Source organism: Mastigoproctus giganteus, chromosome 2 (assembly GCF_048544385.1).
Source record: "Mastigoproctus giganteus isolate SK-2022 chromosome 2, ASM4854438v1, whole genome shotgun sequence".
In the NCBI taxonomy this organism is placed as follows: Eukaryota; Metazoa; Arthropoda; class Arachnida; order Uropygi; family Thelyphonidae; genus Mastigoproctus; species Mastigoproctus giganteus.
The window spans coordinates 234,858,535-234,877,130 of NC_143576.1; the positions used below are offsets into that span (position 1 = coordinate 234,858,535).

Below are 18,596 nucleotides of genomic sequence, written 5' to 3' on the forward strand. Positions count from 1 at the left end.
CAACCAATAACGTCACCAAAAGCAAATTCTAAATGGGAAACATTTAATTCTAAATGCTTCCCATTTAGAATTTCAGAATTAATTGTGGAAGCTATTAATCTTTTTATACCAACTAAGAGGTAAATGTTAAAGGCTTATAATCAAACGTATGTCAGATGAACTGATGAGATTGGTTGAAGAAAAGGAAAATACATGGGATGCATATCAGGTGATACAGAAGCCTACAGTAGATATAAAGTAGTATGAAATCAAGTGACAAAGGAGAAAGGCAAGCCAAGGCAGATTACGGAAATCTCTCGCTAAGAACACAAAGAAAAACAGCAAGGACTTCTTTACTTATGTAAACACTAAAATGAAGCTGATGAATCACATTGGTTTGCTAGATATGAATGGTTTAACAGTTGATGATCCTGCACAGGATGTTGACAAACTGAATAGATATTTTGCAACTACATTCAACAAATAAGGGATTTTTTAAGGATGAGGATGCCAGAAGTGTATTATCAAATTCTGACAGGGAGCTAAATGATTCTGTGATAACTGAGTGGTAAGTGGAAAAAAAGTTAAAGCTAAACATAAAAAAGGCAACTGGGATGGACAGGATCTATCCTTTATATTAAGGGTGGCAGCAATGGAGATAAACAAACAGCCATAATCATGAAAGCACCTTGGATTTAGGGAAGATTCCAATGGAGGAGATGTGCAAAGGTATACTGAATTTAAAAAGGGGATCAAAGGGTAACGAGTAATTACAGGGCTGTTAGCTTGATTTCAATTCCAGGAAAATTTATGGAGTCACTGGCTAAAGAAGTAAACCAGGACCACTTAGATAGGAATACAGTCATACTACAGTCAGCACAGATTTCTTAAGGTAGAAATCTTCTCTTATCAGTCTGATTGCATACTATGATGCAGAAAAAAAAATAACTGGATCCAAAAAAGAATTCTGATATCATAGATTTCAGAAAAGCTTTTTGACACTATTCCACATAAAAAAAACTGCTGTACAAATAGGGGCACTGTAGCATTCGTCACAAGTTACTGCTATGGATAAAGGGATGGTTGACTGAGATAAAATAGTGGTTATCAATAAGCACTTCTTAGACTACTGATATTAGTGAAGTTTCCCAAGGTTCAGTGCTGGGTCTATTATTTTTTTAAATATTTATTATTAATATTAATGAAGACATATCAGCTTAATGTCTGTTTGCAGATGATACATAGAGCGGCAAGATGATTAATGACAGTAATCAGGATATGCTACTGTGCCAAGATATAGAAAAATGAAACAGGTGGGAGGCAAGATGGCAGTTAAAGTTTAACATTGAGAACTGCAATGTTCTCAATGTTAAACTTTGTTGTATGCAACAGAGTGGTACAACACTTGGGGTAGTGGAGAATGAAAAGGACTTGGGATTTAATTGTGCAGTCAGAAATGAAGTTCTCTGAGCAATACAGATGGACTGCTATGAAAGCTCGTGGGATTTGTCAATGATATACAGGAATTTGCCAGCAGGCATAAAGTTATGATTAGCCCATTATACATGGCAATGGTTAAGCCACATCTTGAGTTCTGCACACAGGTTTGGAGGCTTCGTTTTAGGTAGGATGTGGATCTATTGGAATGGTTCAGAGAAGACCAACAAGATTAGTAAGAGGAATAAAAGAGTGCTCTTACCAGAAAAACGCTTCAGATCTGCAAATTGCAGTGTCTGGAGATTAGGTGTCTGTGAAGTGGTATGATTAAGGTATGTTTAAGTGATAAGTTTAAGGCTTTGAATGGATTGAGTAAGCTCATTGTTGCTGATCCTCTTGCTCAGACTACACACACAATGAAATATAGATTCAAATTGGGGAAAGATGGCTGCAGAACAGATGTGTGAAAATTTTTCTGTCTAGCAGATATTGCCTATTGGAACAAACTTCCATCTAGTATTGTGCAAGTGGGCAGTTTGAATAAATTCAAGAAATAACTAGACAAACCATTAAAAAGGATGGCCAGGTGATATGGAAATTGGATTTTTTGTTTGTTTTTCTTTTTTTTTGGTCGATGTTCTATAAGCCTGCTTTCTTGCACCATATGTCTCTACTAATACCAATACAATATCTTCAACAACAGTATGTAGCTGGACGTGAAAAGAACCTCTAATTCATTTGCATAACAGATAACTTGCTTTCAACCAAGTAACACACATCTCAACACAATGTCCTTGTATACAATAATTCTGCTATTGTACTATGTCAAAAGACTGATGTGTACAGCAGCCATCATAATTTTTAAAAACCTGAAAAGAGTACACACAAATCATATTCATTGTTTAAAATGGTAAACATATACTATGTAAATTTGTTCATTAGTCTTGGATATCTGTTTGTTCACTATTTTATTTCTTACCATACTGACTTATCTACCTCTAGCCATATACTGTGAATGGCTTGCAGTAAAATGCAATAAATGATTATTTTTTTATAAAGACTAAATAGACTTAAACAGTAACCCCAGATTAACGTATCAACTGTGTGGTACTACACTCAGGGTGGTAGAGAATGAAAAGAGACCTGGGGATAATTGTGTTGTCAGATATGAAGGTTTCTGAGTAGTGCAGTCTGCAAGAGTAGCTCATGGTGTCTTGTCAGTGAAATACAAGAATTTTTCTAGCAGGGATAAGGAGGTTATTATCCCCTTGTATAAGGCAATGGTCAGGCCACACCTTGAGTACTGTATACAGGTCTGGAGGCTTCATTTTAGGAAGGATGTAGAGCTGCTGAAACGAGTACAGAGAAGGGCAGCGAAATATTGGTGAATGGACCAAAGGGTTGTTCTTACAAAGAAAAACTTAAGTTCTTCAAATTGCAGTGTCTGGAGACTAAGCACCTGTGAGGTGATCTGATTAAGGTGTATAAGGTAGGATGACCATAGGTCCCGGTTTAGCCAAAACAGTGTGATTTTAGACTGTTGTCCTGGCAAGTTTAGTATATGTCCAGTTAAAAATATTTTTATTTCAACTGTAAATTTTTATTGGTCTATTTTTTTATTCTATAGAGATTAATTAACACTAACTTCCTAAGGAATTTATGGCTTTCAAGTTACTTCATAATAGAATTAAACACAAATGCAGAATCTTAATGCAAATAATAAATATGGAATAAATAAATTATCGTGCTATCTATTACACAAGACAGAGAGGAAGCTAAACCATACAGCAGCCTGCGAACCTGTTTCTAGCTAACCTCAGAGCAAATATTTTTCATTAAAAAGTATCTATTATTTAAAAATCCACTGGAGAAGACCTAACTTAACAATAATAATTAATAAAATAATTTTTATTTTCAACCATGTCAACAAAAAAATGAAAATGCATTTTTAATGAACAGCTATGTGCATATAATTAAAAAGACGCAAACACTAATGTTGTCCCAGATTTCATTCTTTTAAACAGTCACATTTGTCCTGGTTTTGTCCTGGATTTTCTTCTTTGTAACATGTTTTGTCCCGGTTTTTGTCCAAAAGTATATGATCACCCTAGTATAAGGCCTTTAATGGTTTGAACAAGCTCAATGCTGATGGGATTCTTTCTCTTACCCAGATTAATTGCCTGAAGGGACAAATTCAAACTGAGGAAAAACAGTTGAAGAATAGATGAGCAGAAATTTTCCTTTAGCCAGCAGGTGGTCAATTGCTGGAACAAACTACCTGTTGTTGTTGATGATTTAGGGATTTATTAGGCACATCGGCAACTATGGCCATAGTGCACCAGAACAAACTACTATCTGTCATTGTAGAAGTCGACAGCTGAAATAAATTTAAGGAAGAAATAGATAAACAGTGAATGGATGAGTGAAATGAGAGTGAAGGTATGAGTGAATGAGTCAAGGAGTGAATGGATGAGTGAATGAGTCAAGGAGTGAATGGATGAGTGAATGAGTCAAGGAGTGAATGGATGAGTGAAATGGGAAGATTTTTTTTTTTTTTTTTTTTGCTGATGCCGTATAAGATTGCTTTCTTGCAACATATTCCTCTAATGCTAATTAATCACTTAAAGTTGTAATTTATTTTTAAATGTTTGCACCATTGTTGTTATTTCTTATGATTTTACCTCTGTATACTCCTCAAGTAAAAAAAAAAATAAAATAAATAAAATAAAATAAAATAAACTTCCAATTTCACCCATCCATTCGCTCCAAACGTTTGTTCAGTTCTTCCTTGAATTTATTTATGCTATTAACTTCCACGACAGATGAAAGTTTGTTCCAGCAATCAACTATCTGCTGGCTAAAGAGAAATTTCCACACATCTATTTTACAACTCTTTCCTCAATTTGAGTTTATGCCTCTCCCCAGGTTTTTAATCTGAGCAAGAGGAAGTATCTCATCAGCATTGAGCCTGCTCAAACCATATGTATAAATATATGTAAATGTATGGCAAAAAAAGTAATGTGTGGGCATGCAAACACACACACATATATATATTTATTTATTTAAAGTAGAATATTGAAAAATTTTATGCACATACTTAGTAATCCATATAAATTTTAGAATTTCCTTAGTGAATTTCTGCCACTAAACACACCAGTTATTTGTTCTATGACAGTCATACCAACAATGCACAACAATGTATTACATAAAAGGCCTAAGTCCTTAACCCTTCAGCAACTAGATGAAAGGTTAACACTACCTAGATTAAGTCTGTGAGACCCATGGGGAAAAAAGGTATGGTAGAAATGGAATGAAACATTACCACAACTAAAGGTTTATTAATATTTGTTGTAATGAAAACAGAATGAAAAACAGTAGTGACCTCCCATTTACAGTGTTTATGCTCATTAACAGCAAAGTTATTACATGTAATCCATACAAATCATAAGGCACTGAATGGGTTGAGCAAGATGGGATTCTTCTTCTTGCTCAGATTAAGAACCTGAGGGAGCATAGATTCAAATTAAGGAAAGACAGTTGTAGAATAGATGTGCAGAAATTTGCCTTTAGCCAGCAGGTGGTTGATTGGTAGAACACACTTCCATCTTTTGTTGTGGAAGTTGATAGCCTAAATAAATTTAAGGCTGAGCTGGACAGGCATTTGGAACAAATGGAGGGGTGAAATGGGAGGGTTTTTCTTTTTTGGCTGATGTTGCATAAGCTTGCTTTCTTGCATCATAGCTCTCTACTAATGCTAATCATTCTAGGATGTTCCACACAGCTGATTTTTCATTTCTGCACCTTTAAGTGCATTATATTAAGGATGTAATCTTCAGAAATTACATTTAAAAGTCAAACACAGAAATTGCATAAAACAAATCTTTCATTTTACACAACACAGCTGCCTGATCTGGATAGGAAACCTAAATGACACATTGGCAATAAGGAAACCATTAGGAAAGTACTAGGACTGCCAACAAAATCCTGCACAAGATGAGTAATGGGCAAACAAAAATAGCATTAGCAAATCATTAGTAGAGGCATATGATGCAAGAAAGCAAGTTTATATGGCATCAACCAAAAAAAAAAAAAAAAAAAAAGAAACTCATCTCATTTCACTCATCCATTCACTCCAAATGTTTGTCTAGTTCTCCCTCGAATTTATTTACACTGTCAACTTCCACAACAACAGATGGAAGTTTGTTCCAGCAATCAACCATCCACTAGCTAAAGGCAAATTTCTGCACATCTATAACTGTCTTTCCTCAATTTGAATTTATGCCCCCTCAGATTTCTAATCTGAGCAAGAGGAAGAATCCCATCACCATTGAGCCTGCTCAACCCATTCAAGGCGTTATGCACTTCAATTAGATCACCTTGCAGGTGCCTAGTCTGCAGATACTCCAATTTGCAGAACTTAAGCCTTTCTTCAAAAGAACAACCCTCCCTTTGTTCTCCCTCCCCAATCTCATTGCCCTTCTCTGTACTCATTCCAGCAGCTCTACACCCTTCCAGCAAATTCAAAATAGGAAGCATTCAAAGAACTTATCTTGGAAGCTACTAGGCTTTACATACCAACTAAGAAATATTGTTCAAGGTTTAGGCCTAAATGGATGTCAGATGAACTAATGAGGCATATGGCAGAGAAGAAAAATGCATGGGATACATACAAATTAACACGTGACACAGACGCCTATGATAGATACAAGTTGATCTGTAACCAAGTTACAAAGGAGGTTAGGCAGGCGAAGGCAGATTACGAGAGATCCTTGGCAAGGGAAGCGAAGAAAAACAGCAAAGAGTTCTTTACTTATGTAAACTCTAGAAGGAAGGGGATGAATCAGATTGGTCCCCTTGAGATCGATGGTTCAACTGCTGATGACCCTGCTCAGGTAGCTAACAAACTAAATGAATATTTTGCATCGACATTCACACATGAGGAGTTATTCAGCAAGGGGAATGCCAGAGGTGTATTCAACTCTAGCAGTAAGCTAGAGAATCTTGTAATAACTGAGAGCAAAGTGGAGGAGAAATTGTTGAAGATAAACACAAGAAAGGCACCTGGGGTGGATGGGATCTATCCAGTTATATTAAAGGAGGCAGCAAAGGAAGTAAGCAAACCCTTAGCCATAATTATGAGAGCTTCCTTGGACTCAGGGGAGGTACCCACGGACTGGAGATGTGCAAATGTGACCCCAATTCACAAAGGGGGATCAAAGGCCGACACAAGTAATTATAGACCTGTGAGTTTAACTTCTGTTCCCGGAAAATTAATGGAGGCACGTTAAAGAAGCACTGCAGGATCATCTAGACAAGACTTCAGTTATAGCTAGGACACAGCATGGTTTTGTTAAGGGTACGTCTTGCCTGACCAATTTGATTGGATACTATGATGCAGTCACAAAAGAACTGGATGCAGGGAATAACTTTGATATTATATACTTGGATCTTAGAAAGGCTTTTGATACTGTTGCACATGGAAGACTGCTGCACAAATTGGAGCAGTGTGGCATTGGAGGCAAATTGCTGCTATGGATAAAGGGGTGGTTGAGGGGAGAAGACAGAGAGTGGTAATCAATGGACACTGCTCATCGTGGACTAGTGTTATTAGTGGAGTCCCTCAGGGTTCAGTATTGGGTCCTTTATTGTTTTCTGTATTTATAAATGATATTGATGATGGTATATCAGGCTTAATGTCCAAGTTTGCAGACGATACGAAGGTTGGCAGGGTTGTCAAGGACACTACTGACACTATGCTACTGCAACAGGATTTGGAAAGGTTGAGCAGATGGGCTTCGAGGTGGCAAATGAAGTTTAACATTGACAAATGTAAAGTACTACATATGGAAAACAGCAACCCCAGAGCAACGTATCAACTCTGTGGTACTACACTGACAGTGGTAGAGAATGAAAGGGACCTGGGGGTGGTTGTGCAGGCAGATATGAAGTTCTCTGAGCAGTGCAGACGGGCTGCAAGAGTAGCTCATGGTGTATTGTCAATGATATATAGGAATTTTTCTAGTAGGGATAAGGAGGTGATTATTCCCTTGTATAAAGCAATGGTCAGGCCACACCTAGAGTACTGTATACAGGCCTGGAGGCCTCATTTCAAGAAGGATGTAGAGCTGCTGGAACGAGTACAGAGAAGGGCAACTAGATTGGTGAATGGGACAAAGGGGTGCTCTTACGAAGAAAGGCTTAAGTTTTGGCAAATTAACAGTGTCTGGAGACTAGGTACCTGCGAGGTGATCTGATAGAGGTGTACAAAGCCTTGAATGGTTCGAGCATGCTCAATGCTGATGGGATTCTTCCTCTTGCTCAGAATAATCACCTGAGAGGGCATAAATTCAAATTGAGGAAAGACAGATGTAGGATAGATGTGCGGAAATTTGCCTTTAGCCAGCGGGTGGTTGGTAGGTGGAACAGACTTCCATCCCTTGTCGTGGAAGTTGATAGCCTAAATAAGTTTAAGGCTCAGCTGGACAGGTATTTCGAACGAACAGGGGGGTGAAGTGGAAGTGGTTATTTTTATTTATGTTACTTTCTTTTTTTTTTTTTTTTTGGCTGATGAGGCCTCCAGACCTGTATACGGTACTCAAGGTGTGGCCCGACAATTGCCTTATACAAGGCAGTGTTTTCCCCAAGGACCTCTCAAATGGGCGCACCGCTTGGTGAATTTAACTGACTGCCTGGCTAAAATTTTAGCGATTTTCACGGCACCATGTGGTACTGCTCACCGATCTCGATTAATTATATTAATTCAAACATACTATGTGATTTAGGTCAATGTGACAGGAGCATATAATGTTAAATTATGTAATTGATTTTTGCTCTGGATCGCTTAAGTCACATTTATAAATAACAGAAAATTTTATAGCACTGCCAAGTATTACACTTCCCCACCTGGCTACTTCATAATGCCACCTGGCTGGCAAAATTTTCTGGGGTGAACACTGCAAGGGGATAATCACCTCCTTATCCATGCTCGAAAAATTCCTATATATCATTGACAAGATACCATGAGCTACTCTTGCAGACTGTCTGCAGTGCTCAGAAAACTTCATATCTGGCTTCACAATTACCCCCAGGTCTTTTTCATTCTCCACTACACTGAATGTAGTTCCATACAGTTGATATGTTACTCTGGGGGTTACTGCTACCAGATGATGTAAAGATCAGGAGAGTGGTTAATGATCAGCACCAAGCAGTGCTCCTTCCAGATGACTTGGATATTCGTCAGGGATAGTCAGTAAAATGGCAACTAATTTTGAATGCACCAAAATGCAGGCGCCTCCGTAGCCAGGTGGGAAGGAGCAGCAGCGCGTAGCACACGCTTCTTGATTAGACCGGGGTTCGAGCCCATCACCACCAAATACGGCAGATGCGGAAAGGTCATGGAATGACTACCGCATATCCCGGAGCAATATGGCCTTAGTTGCTAATGCTCCTAAAAACCAAACAACAAAAAGCACCAAAATGCAAGATTGAGGGTTAGCAACTCCAACATAACTTATACACTTGGCGGGGGTAAATTAAAAATATTGGAGAAAGAAAGGGATTTAGTGTTTATGATATGGTCAGGCATGAAGTCTTCCATGCAGTGCAGACAGGCAACAAGGAAGACCACTGGTGTCCTTGCTGCCCAAATACATAGGCTAAAGAGCTGGTCATCAGGCAACTTAGAAGGGACATGATTGAAATCTATAATGATCAGAGAGGTGATAGTAAAATGAGCGAAGTAAAACAATCACTGTTACAAATGATTTCAGGAATTAGATGATAGATTCAAATTAAGAAGAGGTTCAGACTAAATTTTATTTTCAGCCAGGGAGTTGCTAATTACTGTATAACATTCCTGCTGATTCCAACCAAAAGGGGAAATGACACTTAAAATCAACTGAGATGGTCTCTTTATTAGCATTAGCAGAGGCATATGATGGAAGAAAGCAAGCTTATGCAGCATCAGCCAAAAAAAAAAAAAAAAAAAAAAAAAACACTCCCATTTCACTCCTCCGTTTGTTCGAAATACCTGTCCAGCTGAGCCTTAAATTTATTTAGGCTATCAACTTCTACAACAAGGGATGGAAGTCTGTTCCACCAACCAACTACCCACTGGCTAAAGGCAAATTTCTGCACATCTATCCTACATCTGTCTTTCCTCAATTTGAATTTATGCCCTTAAGGTGATTATTCTAAGCAAGAGGAAGAATCACATCAGCACTGAGCATGCTCAAACCATTCAAGGCTTTATACACCTCAATCAGATCATCTCGCAGGTACCTAAGTCTCCAGACACTGTTAATTTGCCAAAACTTAAGCCTTTCTTCGTAAGAGCAACCCTTTGTTCCATTCACTAATCTTGTTGCCCTTCTCTGTACTCGTTCCAGCAGCTCTACATCCTTCTTGAAATGAGGCCTCCAGACCTGTATACAGTGCTCAAGGTGTGGCCTGACCATTGCTTTGTACAAGGGAATAATCACCTCCTTATCCCTGCTAGAAAAATTCCTGTATATCATTGACAAGACACCATGAGCTACTCTTGCAGCCTGTCTGCACTGCTCAGAGAACTTCATATCTGCCTGCACAATTACCCCCAGGTCCTTTTCATTCTCTACCACTGTCAGTGTAGTACCACAGAGTTGATACATTGCTCTGGGGTTACTGTTTCCCATATGTAGGGAATATGTATTTATTGTCAATATGTATGAATTTAGTCAATATGTATTTATTGACAGAGTTTAACAACTAAATGCTGATTTAAGGAAATAAAGTACAGTACAGCTATATATAAAATACTAATAAATAAAGAATGGCTTGAAAAAATGTTAAATGTGAAAACCTCCACTGCAAGCGAAATAATGTTTCCTTTACCAAATTAGAGTTATCTCATGAATGGAAGAAATTTCAGATGTGAAAACTTCAAAATATCAGTGAGAGAATACATATGTCTCCTTTGCCAACTTAAAACAAGCCATTGCAAGTTGAACTAATAAATTTAGAGAAAGAATAAATAGGTTCTTTGTGATAAAGTACTGATGAAAATGCATCATACATAAAAGAGAAACAGAATACCTGGAAAAGGAATTCAATCATTTAAAACCCCATCTCTTTTGGGAATTGCTAAAAGGCACTCAAGTGGACAAAGGAAAAACACAGTATTTCTTAACCCCTCAACCCATTAGGGTCTGAGTTGAGTGGCTGCAGCCTTATACATTTAGCCAGTAGGCAAACACATTCATGATCAGCAAAGCATAACAAAGATGTGAAAAGCAGACAGAAAAAAGGGCAGGCCCAAATATAAATACCTACAAATATTGTCTGGTGAGCATAAAATATAATAATTCTGCTTCAAGTTTCATGAGGTAAATGTTAGAATAATTGACTAAAATGATAAAATTTATAAGAACCAAAAAATTAAAATTTTTGAAATGTGATAAAAAAAAAGATGAGGTTCCATGTGTGAAATAAAACAGATGAGTATAGAAGAATAAGCTAAAAGAAACAGAATATTGTAAATTGAAGCTAAAAGCTTAGTGAAATTCAAAGGTAAGCTGGATTATACATCTACATAAGGAGGGAAACACATAGGTTTTTATTTTTTAAATATTTATTTATTTATTTTTTGTTTGTATTATTTCTTTTTATATATTTTTATTTAGCCACTTCAGCAAAAGCCTATGCCTTCCTTGAAATATAATAACCTACGTGAGGAGACTGCTAATATGACTGTGACCCAATCCAATATTCCATATCCATTTAATATTCCATACAACAGGAAGGGTTTGTTTGTTTATTTGGTTTTTAGGAGCATTAGCAACTAAGACCATATTGCTCCGGGGATATGCGGCGGTCATTCCCTGACCTTTCCGCATCCTCCATATTTGGTGGTCACGGGCTCGAGCCCCGGTCTAATCAAGAAGCGTGTGCTACGCACTGCTGCTCCTGCTCACCTGGCTACGGAGGCGAACAGGAAGGGGCACTAGTTTTTCTGAGCAGAGGTTTTAACTTTAACCCCCCCCCACACACACACATTACCACCAATGAGCAGAGTCAGGCAATCCTTGGCTGCCTTGAAAGCTGGCACTGTTTTTTTTTTTCTTTTTTTTTTTTTTTTTTTTTTTTAGCAATGTATGGAGAGTCAAGCATTCTTCCCTAAAATAAGTAATTTTCATCAACAGTAAATTCTCTGTAAACACCACCCTCCTTAATTATATTAACTAGCACTTTTGGAAAATACTCTGCTGTCACTGTATTGGAACTAGTAGCCTCACTGCTCACAAAAACTTCCCTCTGTTTCACCCCTCTTTGCCTTCATGTGTCTATAAAATTTTAAAACTTTTCACAAGGCCATGTTTGTGCCATTGCTTCTTATCTGCACAACTGGCAACTTATCCCTCTTAGTAAAGGCAGAACATTCCTTAGTAATGACAGTCTTCACAAGTGCAGCACTTTTCAAATGTGCTTTAATATGGTAGCGATGTTCACTATAGTGTTACCTGTAGATGCAGGAAAACCACAAATAGGTACAAAAGAAATTGTAGATTTGCCATTCTAATGTCACTTCAAGCCTAGTTCTGTATTGTTTTTAGTAGTGCTAGCACTTTTGGAATAACTCTGTTAGTTTTCTAGATAAAATCTGCAAGAATGAAACAAAATATGCTGCAACAGATGTCACACACGTAAATGTGAACGTAAGCACTTTTGTGAGGGGGAAAAAGTACCCACCTGCAATATCCACTGCACAACAGCTGCAGCCCACCTGTGTACATATAAGTAGCTCCGAGAGTTTCCTGGTGAAAGGGCTACTCAGGCCATATTGCATAAGTGGTTTGCTCATAAAATTTTATTTTTTGGTATGAATTTTTTTTTTTTAATTAATACCAAAATATTCACAAGAAAAGTGTTGGTAGAAACTATTTGTTATTTGGTTTTTAGGAGCATTAGCAACTAAGGCCATATTGCTCTGGGGATATGCGGTGGTCATTCCCTGACCTTTCCGTATCCTCCATATTTGGTAGTCACGGGCTCGAACCCCAGTCTAATCAAGAAGCGTGTGCTACGCACTGCTGCTCCTGCCCACCTGGCTACGGAGGTGCCATTGGTAGAAACTGAAAATGGAGTGACTTCATAAGAGATGGATCATTAATTAATCTGCCTGCTCTCTTTTAGATCGTGTGTAGGAGCATAAGAGAGGTTTGAAGCAATACCTGAGATGTGAGAACATGATAGGGCAGATTTGAGATTTGCCAGTCAACAGCTGTATAGAAGTAAAGTTATGCTTAAAGCAAAAAAGAAAACCTACTTTTTTTTTTTTGATGTATCAAAAGCAATATTTGTAATATGTTTAAGAAAAGAAAGTCAAAATAATCTCCAATAAATATATGTGATCTTTATAGAGCTGACTGTTATCAAAAATAACACAGAAATACAAAAGAAAAGTAACCTTCCCTAAAATCTTTAATTCACATATTTTAGAAATCTTAATAGAAAACTTAGCAGGTAATTATAAGCAATAGAATTTTGATTAAGGGCAAAGTTAGCCCAGAAACACTGCAAAAGAGGTTATAATCAGCTACACATACACACACACACACACTGTTTTTCACAATTTTAAAAAAGACAAGGTTATACAGTTACACAATCTAGCAAGTTTCCAAATTTCAAAGGTGTGATAATTCCATAATTCCTGTCCAAATTCTAGAAATCTGTTGTTTATAAATCTCAACTATGTAACATTGAAGAGGTGAAGGAAATTACTCAAATATAACTGCACTAATTGTTAATGTCCAATTATTACTCCAAGATAGAATCTTTTGTCAAAATTGCATGCAATTTATATATAAACTCCTTTAATAACTGAAATAAAATCTTTTTTTTTTTACTGAATATCTGATGTAGTAATATAATTTAGTATTAGTAGTGGTCAATGATGCAACAATGCATGCATATGCAACATCACAAAAAAAAAAAAATTGCACTTCTCACAATCCATTCCTTCTAAAAGTTTATCTAGTTCTTCCTTGAATTTATTCAAACTAACTACCCACTTCCAACACAACAGATGGAAGATTGTTTCAACAGTCAACCACCTAGTGGCTGAAGGCAAACTTACACATATCTATTCTGTAGCCATCCTTCCTCAATTTGAATTTATGTCCCCCCTCATATAATAGTTTGTTTGTTTGGATTTTTTGGCGCATTAGCAACTAAGGCTACAATGCGCCACCCTCATATAATAGACTGAGCAATGGGAAGACTGCCATCAACACTGCTCAACCATTCAAAACCATAAACACTTCAATCAGATCACTTCGTAGGTGTGTTAGTCAAGAGATAATGTAATTTGCAGAACTGAACCCTTTCTTGGTAAGGGCACCCTTGTATCCTACTCACCAATCTTGTTGCTTTCCCTGCACCCATTTCAGCAGATCCACATCCTAAGGCCTCCAGACCTGAATGCAGTACTCAAAATACAGCCTAAATATCACTTTGTACAATGGGATAATCATCTCCTTATCCCTGGTGGCAAAATTCCTGTATATCACTGACAAAACCCCATGAACTGTTGTGGCAGATGGTGTGCCACAACAGTTCGCAGGGTTGTGGCAGATGGTATTCACTGCTCAGAGAACTTCATATCTGACTGCACAATTATCCCAGGTTTTTCATTTTCTACTACCATAGGTGTAGTACTATGAAGTTTATATGTTAATTTGGGATTACTGCTACCAATATGTAGTACCATCATTGTCTACGTCAAACAACTGCCATTTCTCAACCAATCTGTCTAATTTTTCTAGATCTTGTTGCAAAACCATACCTTAATTACTGTCATTAACCACTCTGCCAACCTTTGTTATCATCTGTAAACTTATACATTAAGCCTGATATACCTTCATCAATATCATTAATAAATATAGAAAACAACAAAGGACCCAGCACTGAACACTAGAATAATAACATTAGTCCATGAAGAAGTGTTCATTAATAATCACTCTGTTTTCTCCCACTCAACTATCCCTTTATCAATAGTAGTAATTTGCTCTTATGTCACACAGTTCCAATTTGTACAGCAGTCTTTTACATACAATGGTATCAAAATCTTTTCTGAAATCTAATTATATGCCAAATTTATTTTTTTATTTCAGGTCCCTTGTGACTGCATCTTTGTATCCAATAAAACTGTTCAGACAAGATCGCCCTTTTAACAATCGAAGATCTGACTTCGGTATAACTGCATTCCTGTCTAGATGGTCATGAATTACGCCTTTAATCAGACTCCATTATTTTCCCTGGAACAGACGTTAAGCTAATAGGTCTATAAATACTCATGTCACCTTTTGATCCTCATTTTTGAAGTGTATATAAATTCGCACATCTCCAGTCTATACAGACTGCTCCTGAATCCAAGGATGCTCTCATAATTATGGCCAAGGTTTGTTTTACCTCTTTTGCTGTCTCCCACCATATAATTGGATAGATTTCATACCCCCCATCAGGCACCTTTCTTATGTTTAGCTTTAACAGTTTCTCTTACACTTTCCTTTCAGTTATCACAAAATCATTTAGCTAAACATTAGAATTTGAAAAACTTTTAGCATCCCTTTCCCTAAAGAATTCCTCATGGATGAATATAGATACAAAATACCTATTCAATTTGTCAGCACTCTGAGCAGGGTCATCAACGGTTAACCCATTTACATCATATGGCCCAATGCAATTTAACCCCTTCCATCCACTGTTAATATAAGCACAGAAGCCTTTGCTGCTGTTCTTTGCATTCTTTGCCAGAAACTTCTCATTATCTACCTTAACTTACCTACCCTACTTTGTGACTTGATTGCAGATTAGTTAATGTCTACCATACGTTTCTGTATCACCTGATAATTTATATGCATCCCATGCATTTTTTTTTTCTCTGCCACAAATCTTATTAGTTCAGCTAACATCCATTTAGGTCTAAGGCTTGGACAGTATTTTTTATTTGGTATGAAAGGCCTAGTCGGTTCTATGATTACTTCCCTGAATTATTCCCATTTAGAATTTGCTGCTTGTAACATCAGAGTTAATCCCACTGCATAAAATTTAAAGATTGTCTGAGACCACTGTAGTTGGCACTGTGAAAGCAAAAGCCCTTCCATTTACCCTTGACAGTAGTTATGTCTTGAAATAAATCCCACACAGTACAGTTTGATCACTAGCATCCAGTGGGTCTTTTAAATGCAGATTCTTAATGCATGAAGAATTGCTGTTGATAATCTGATCAAGAATAATTCTTCCTCTTCTTCCCTCTTTAACATGCTACTGTAGAAAACAGTCATCCAATAAATCTACAAAAGTCTTTCTAGTGTGAGAGTTTATTTGGTTTTTTTTTTTTAGGAGCATTAGCAACTGAGGCCATATTGCTCCGGGATATGCGGTGGTCATTCCCTGACCTTTCCGCATCCTCCGTATTTGGTGGTGACGGGCTCGAACCCCGGTCTAATCAAGAAGCGTGTCTACGCACTGCTGCCCCTTCCCACCTGGCTACAGAGGAGCCTAGTATGAGAGTGACCAACACAAATTTCAGTCAACATCTGGAAAGTTAAAATCCAACATTATAAGATAATCTAATTTACTGGCCCACTATTTCTCTCTACAGCTGTTCATTATAATCATCAGTCCTATAACACACTCCAACTCTCATTTTTGCTTTCCCAGTGCTTATGTCACACCCAACTGACTCAATATTGCACTGGCCACCTATGTCAACTGCCTTAGGTTTTATATGCTTCCTAAGAGCAGAACCCCTCCCCTCCCCTCCCATCCTGTCTGTACTGTAATTTCAATTATGCATGGAGAAAAGTACAGCAACAATTTAAATACCATTCCTCTATCCAGAGACACAGTTATCGCAAACAACATAAAATCCAATTTATTAAACTGATTGAGAGAAAGTCCAATTTTTGCAATACAGTCAGATGAATTCACAGATATTTAAAACATTGCTCAACTTATTGTATATGTGAGATAATGCTACGAGGGAGATATTTTGGAAAATTTTCTATTTTGCAAAGCTTTGGAAGAAAGAATGACGGGCGAAAAGATTTTTGATGTTATAAATATTTTCAATACTCCCCATATTAAAATCCTACATCTCTTATGTCGGAGTGACATCACATCTCTGATATCCCAACAATGTCTATATTTGAATTCTTGACCAGCACTTCAAATTCATCAAATTTATTTACTATGCTCCTAGCATTGGTGTACATGAAAGTATACATGCACTTGTTACATGGAAAGTATACATGGACTCCCAGCAATTCTTGAAATCTCCAGCACCTTGATCCAACAGAAGCAGTTGAAGAATCACTTTCACTTCTGCCTGTGGCTATTGTTAATCTATTAGTCTGTGTATTTAAATATTCTTGCACTCTTTCTGTTTAAGTGTATTCCATCCCTGTGGAAGCAGTCCTTCCTGTTAACAAGCACAGACCACAGAGAAAAATTCTACCCGATGATCCTTGTATAATCTCTCTTGGCAGCCCTTTACTGATAGCATTTGTACACGTTAAAAAAAAGCACAGTTCTTGTGACAAAACAGGATAAAAATCTTAATAATATTATACCAAAGAAACTGCAGGTTTAAATCTGAAATAACAACATCCTTTCAATTCTGTTATTTGATGTGAAAAAATACTATAGAGGTTGATATAAGAATTAATGTTCTTCAAATAGCTTTGTGACCAAAACTATCTGAATATTTCCTCAAAGAATAGCAGTGACTCTTAAAGTCTAACAATCCATTCAATAATAGCTGATTAGCAATATGTAATTACTTTAGTAAAATATACTTCACAGGGTAGGAGAAGGGAAGACTTTATATGGTGAAAAACGTTCAAATATATCCAAATATAATTTTTGTGCATGGCAATTTGGAATATAAAATAAATCAAATTACTTTTCCCATGTCAGTAATACTATAACATACAATTTCATCCATGTATTTTCTTACCTTATTTCATTATGAATGTGTATGACTAAAGAAATCTTGTTTGTATAATATTACTGTTAATAACAGTATATTATTACACAAAGGGTTAACTCATTCCAAGTTCACCTGTGACAAGTCATAACTATTCATGTCCAAATAATAATTATTATTCAGATAAAGATTTACTAATATAAACATGTCTATAAAATTATCAACGAAGTTTTAAAAATACCTGATATTTAATACTACCTAAATCGTGCCAATATGATCATCTTACTTCCAATTTAATTCGAATGGTTAAAATTTTACTATTTATAATAAATAAAAGTTCACACCTTCTAAAGCAGGCTGTTCCCCAACTCTTCCTGTGGTTCTGCCCTCGGGTTGCGCCCTGAAATCTGAATCGGTGTTTTCAATGGAATTGTTATCGATTTTACTGACGTTATAAACTTCAGCGAGGTTGTTTCCCTTCTGCGGATCAAATACATTCGACATTTGTACACTGTTAAGTGACAAAACTGGGGGAGGATGACCTTCATTCATGGCTTTACCACCAAAAATTTTATCTAATATTTCAAAATAAGGCAACGTGTTATTACTAACTGCACTGCAATTACTACTACTACCGGCACTACAAACGTTATATCCATTAGTTTCATCACTGCAAAATACGCCAGTTTTCTGATTGCTAGTGGTACTAATGTTTCTGTCAACAGCACTAGCCGCTGCACTTCTGTGTTTTAAATCTTTCCTATATTCTTGTATAAGATTACCAATTCTTGAACGACACTGCGACCAAGTTCTATCGTATCCTATCTTTCCAAGAGTAGATGCAATCTTTGCCCACACTGGCCTTGTTCTTTTCGTTACTTTTAACGTATTCTGAACCTTATCATCTGCCCAAACAAGTAACAAAGCTCTTGTCTCCTCAACGTCCCATTTGCGTGCATGATCACTTACTGAACAACTACTCCCTTCCGCCATTACAAGACGCGATTATTTTGTTTACATGACAAAATTCCACAGCTTAGCGCCCTCTATCATATGTGGCTGTATATTTATGATGATTTTTATTTGGAGATGGGTTTCGCTAGGCAAAAATGTCATTCATATTAATCTGAATGGATCTAAAGGCTGTTCACTTCCACTCCACATTTGTTATAGTTATTGCCTCCAGCGCGTACTTTGTGGGTCTAATTGCAAC

At 37.0% G+C, this 18,596-nt stretch overlaps 1 protein-coding gene across 1 annotated transcript in view; it reads right to left on the reverse strand.

Moving 5' to 3' along the window:
• The window catches only part of LOC150090260 (uncharacterized), a 124,778-nt gene extending 106,402 nt beyond the window's left edge, over window positions 1–18,376 (reverse strand). Inside the window, exon 1 of the mRNA XM_090390235.1 lies at window positions 17,728–18,376. Coding sequence (XP_090246361.1) covers window positions 17,728–18,376 — 649 coding nt within the window. The remainder of the gene's footprint in view (window positions 1–17,727) is intronic.
• Between the last annotated feature and the right edge of the window lie 220 nt (window positions 18,377–18,596).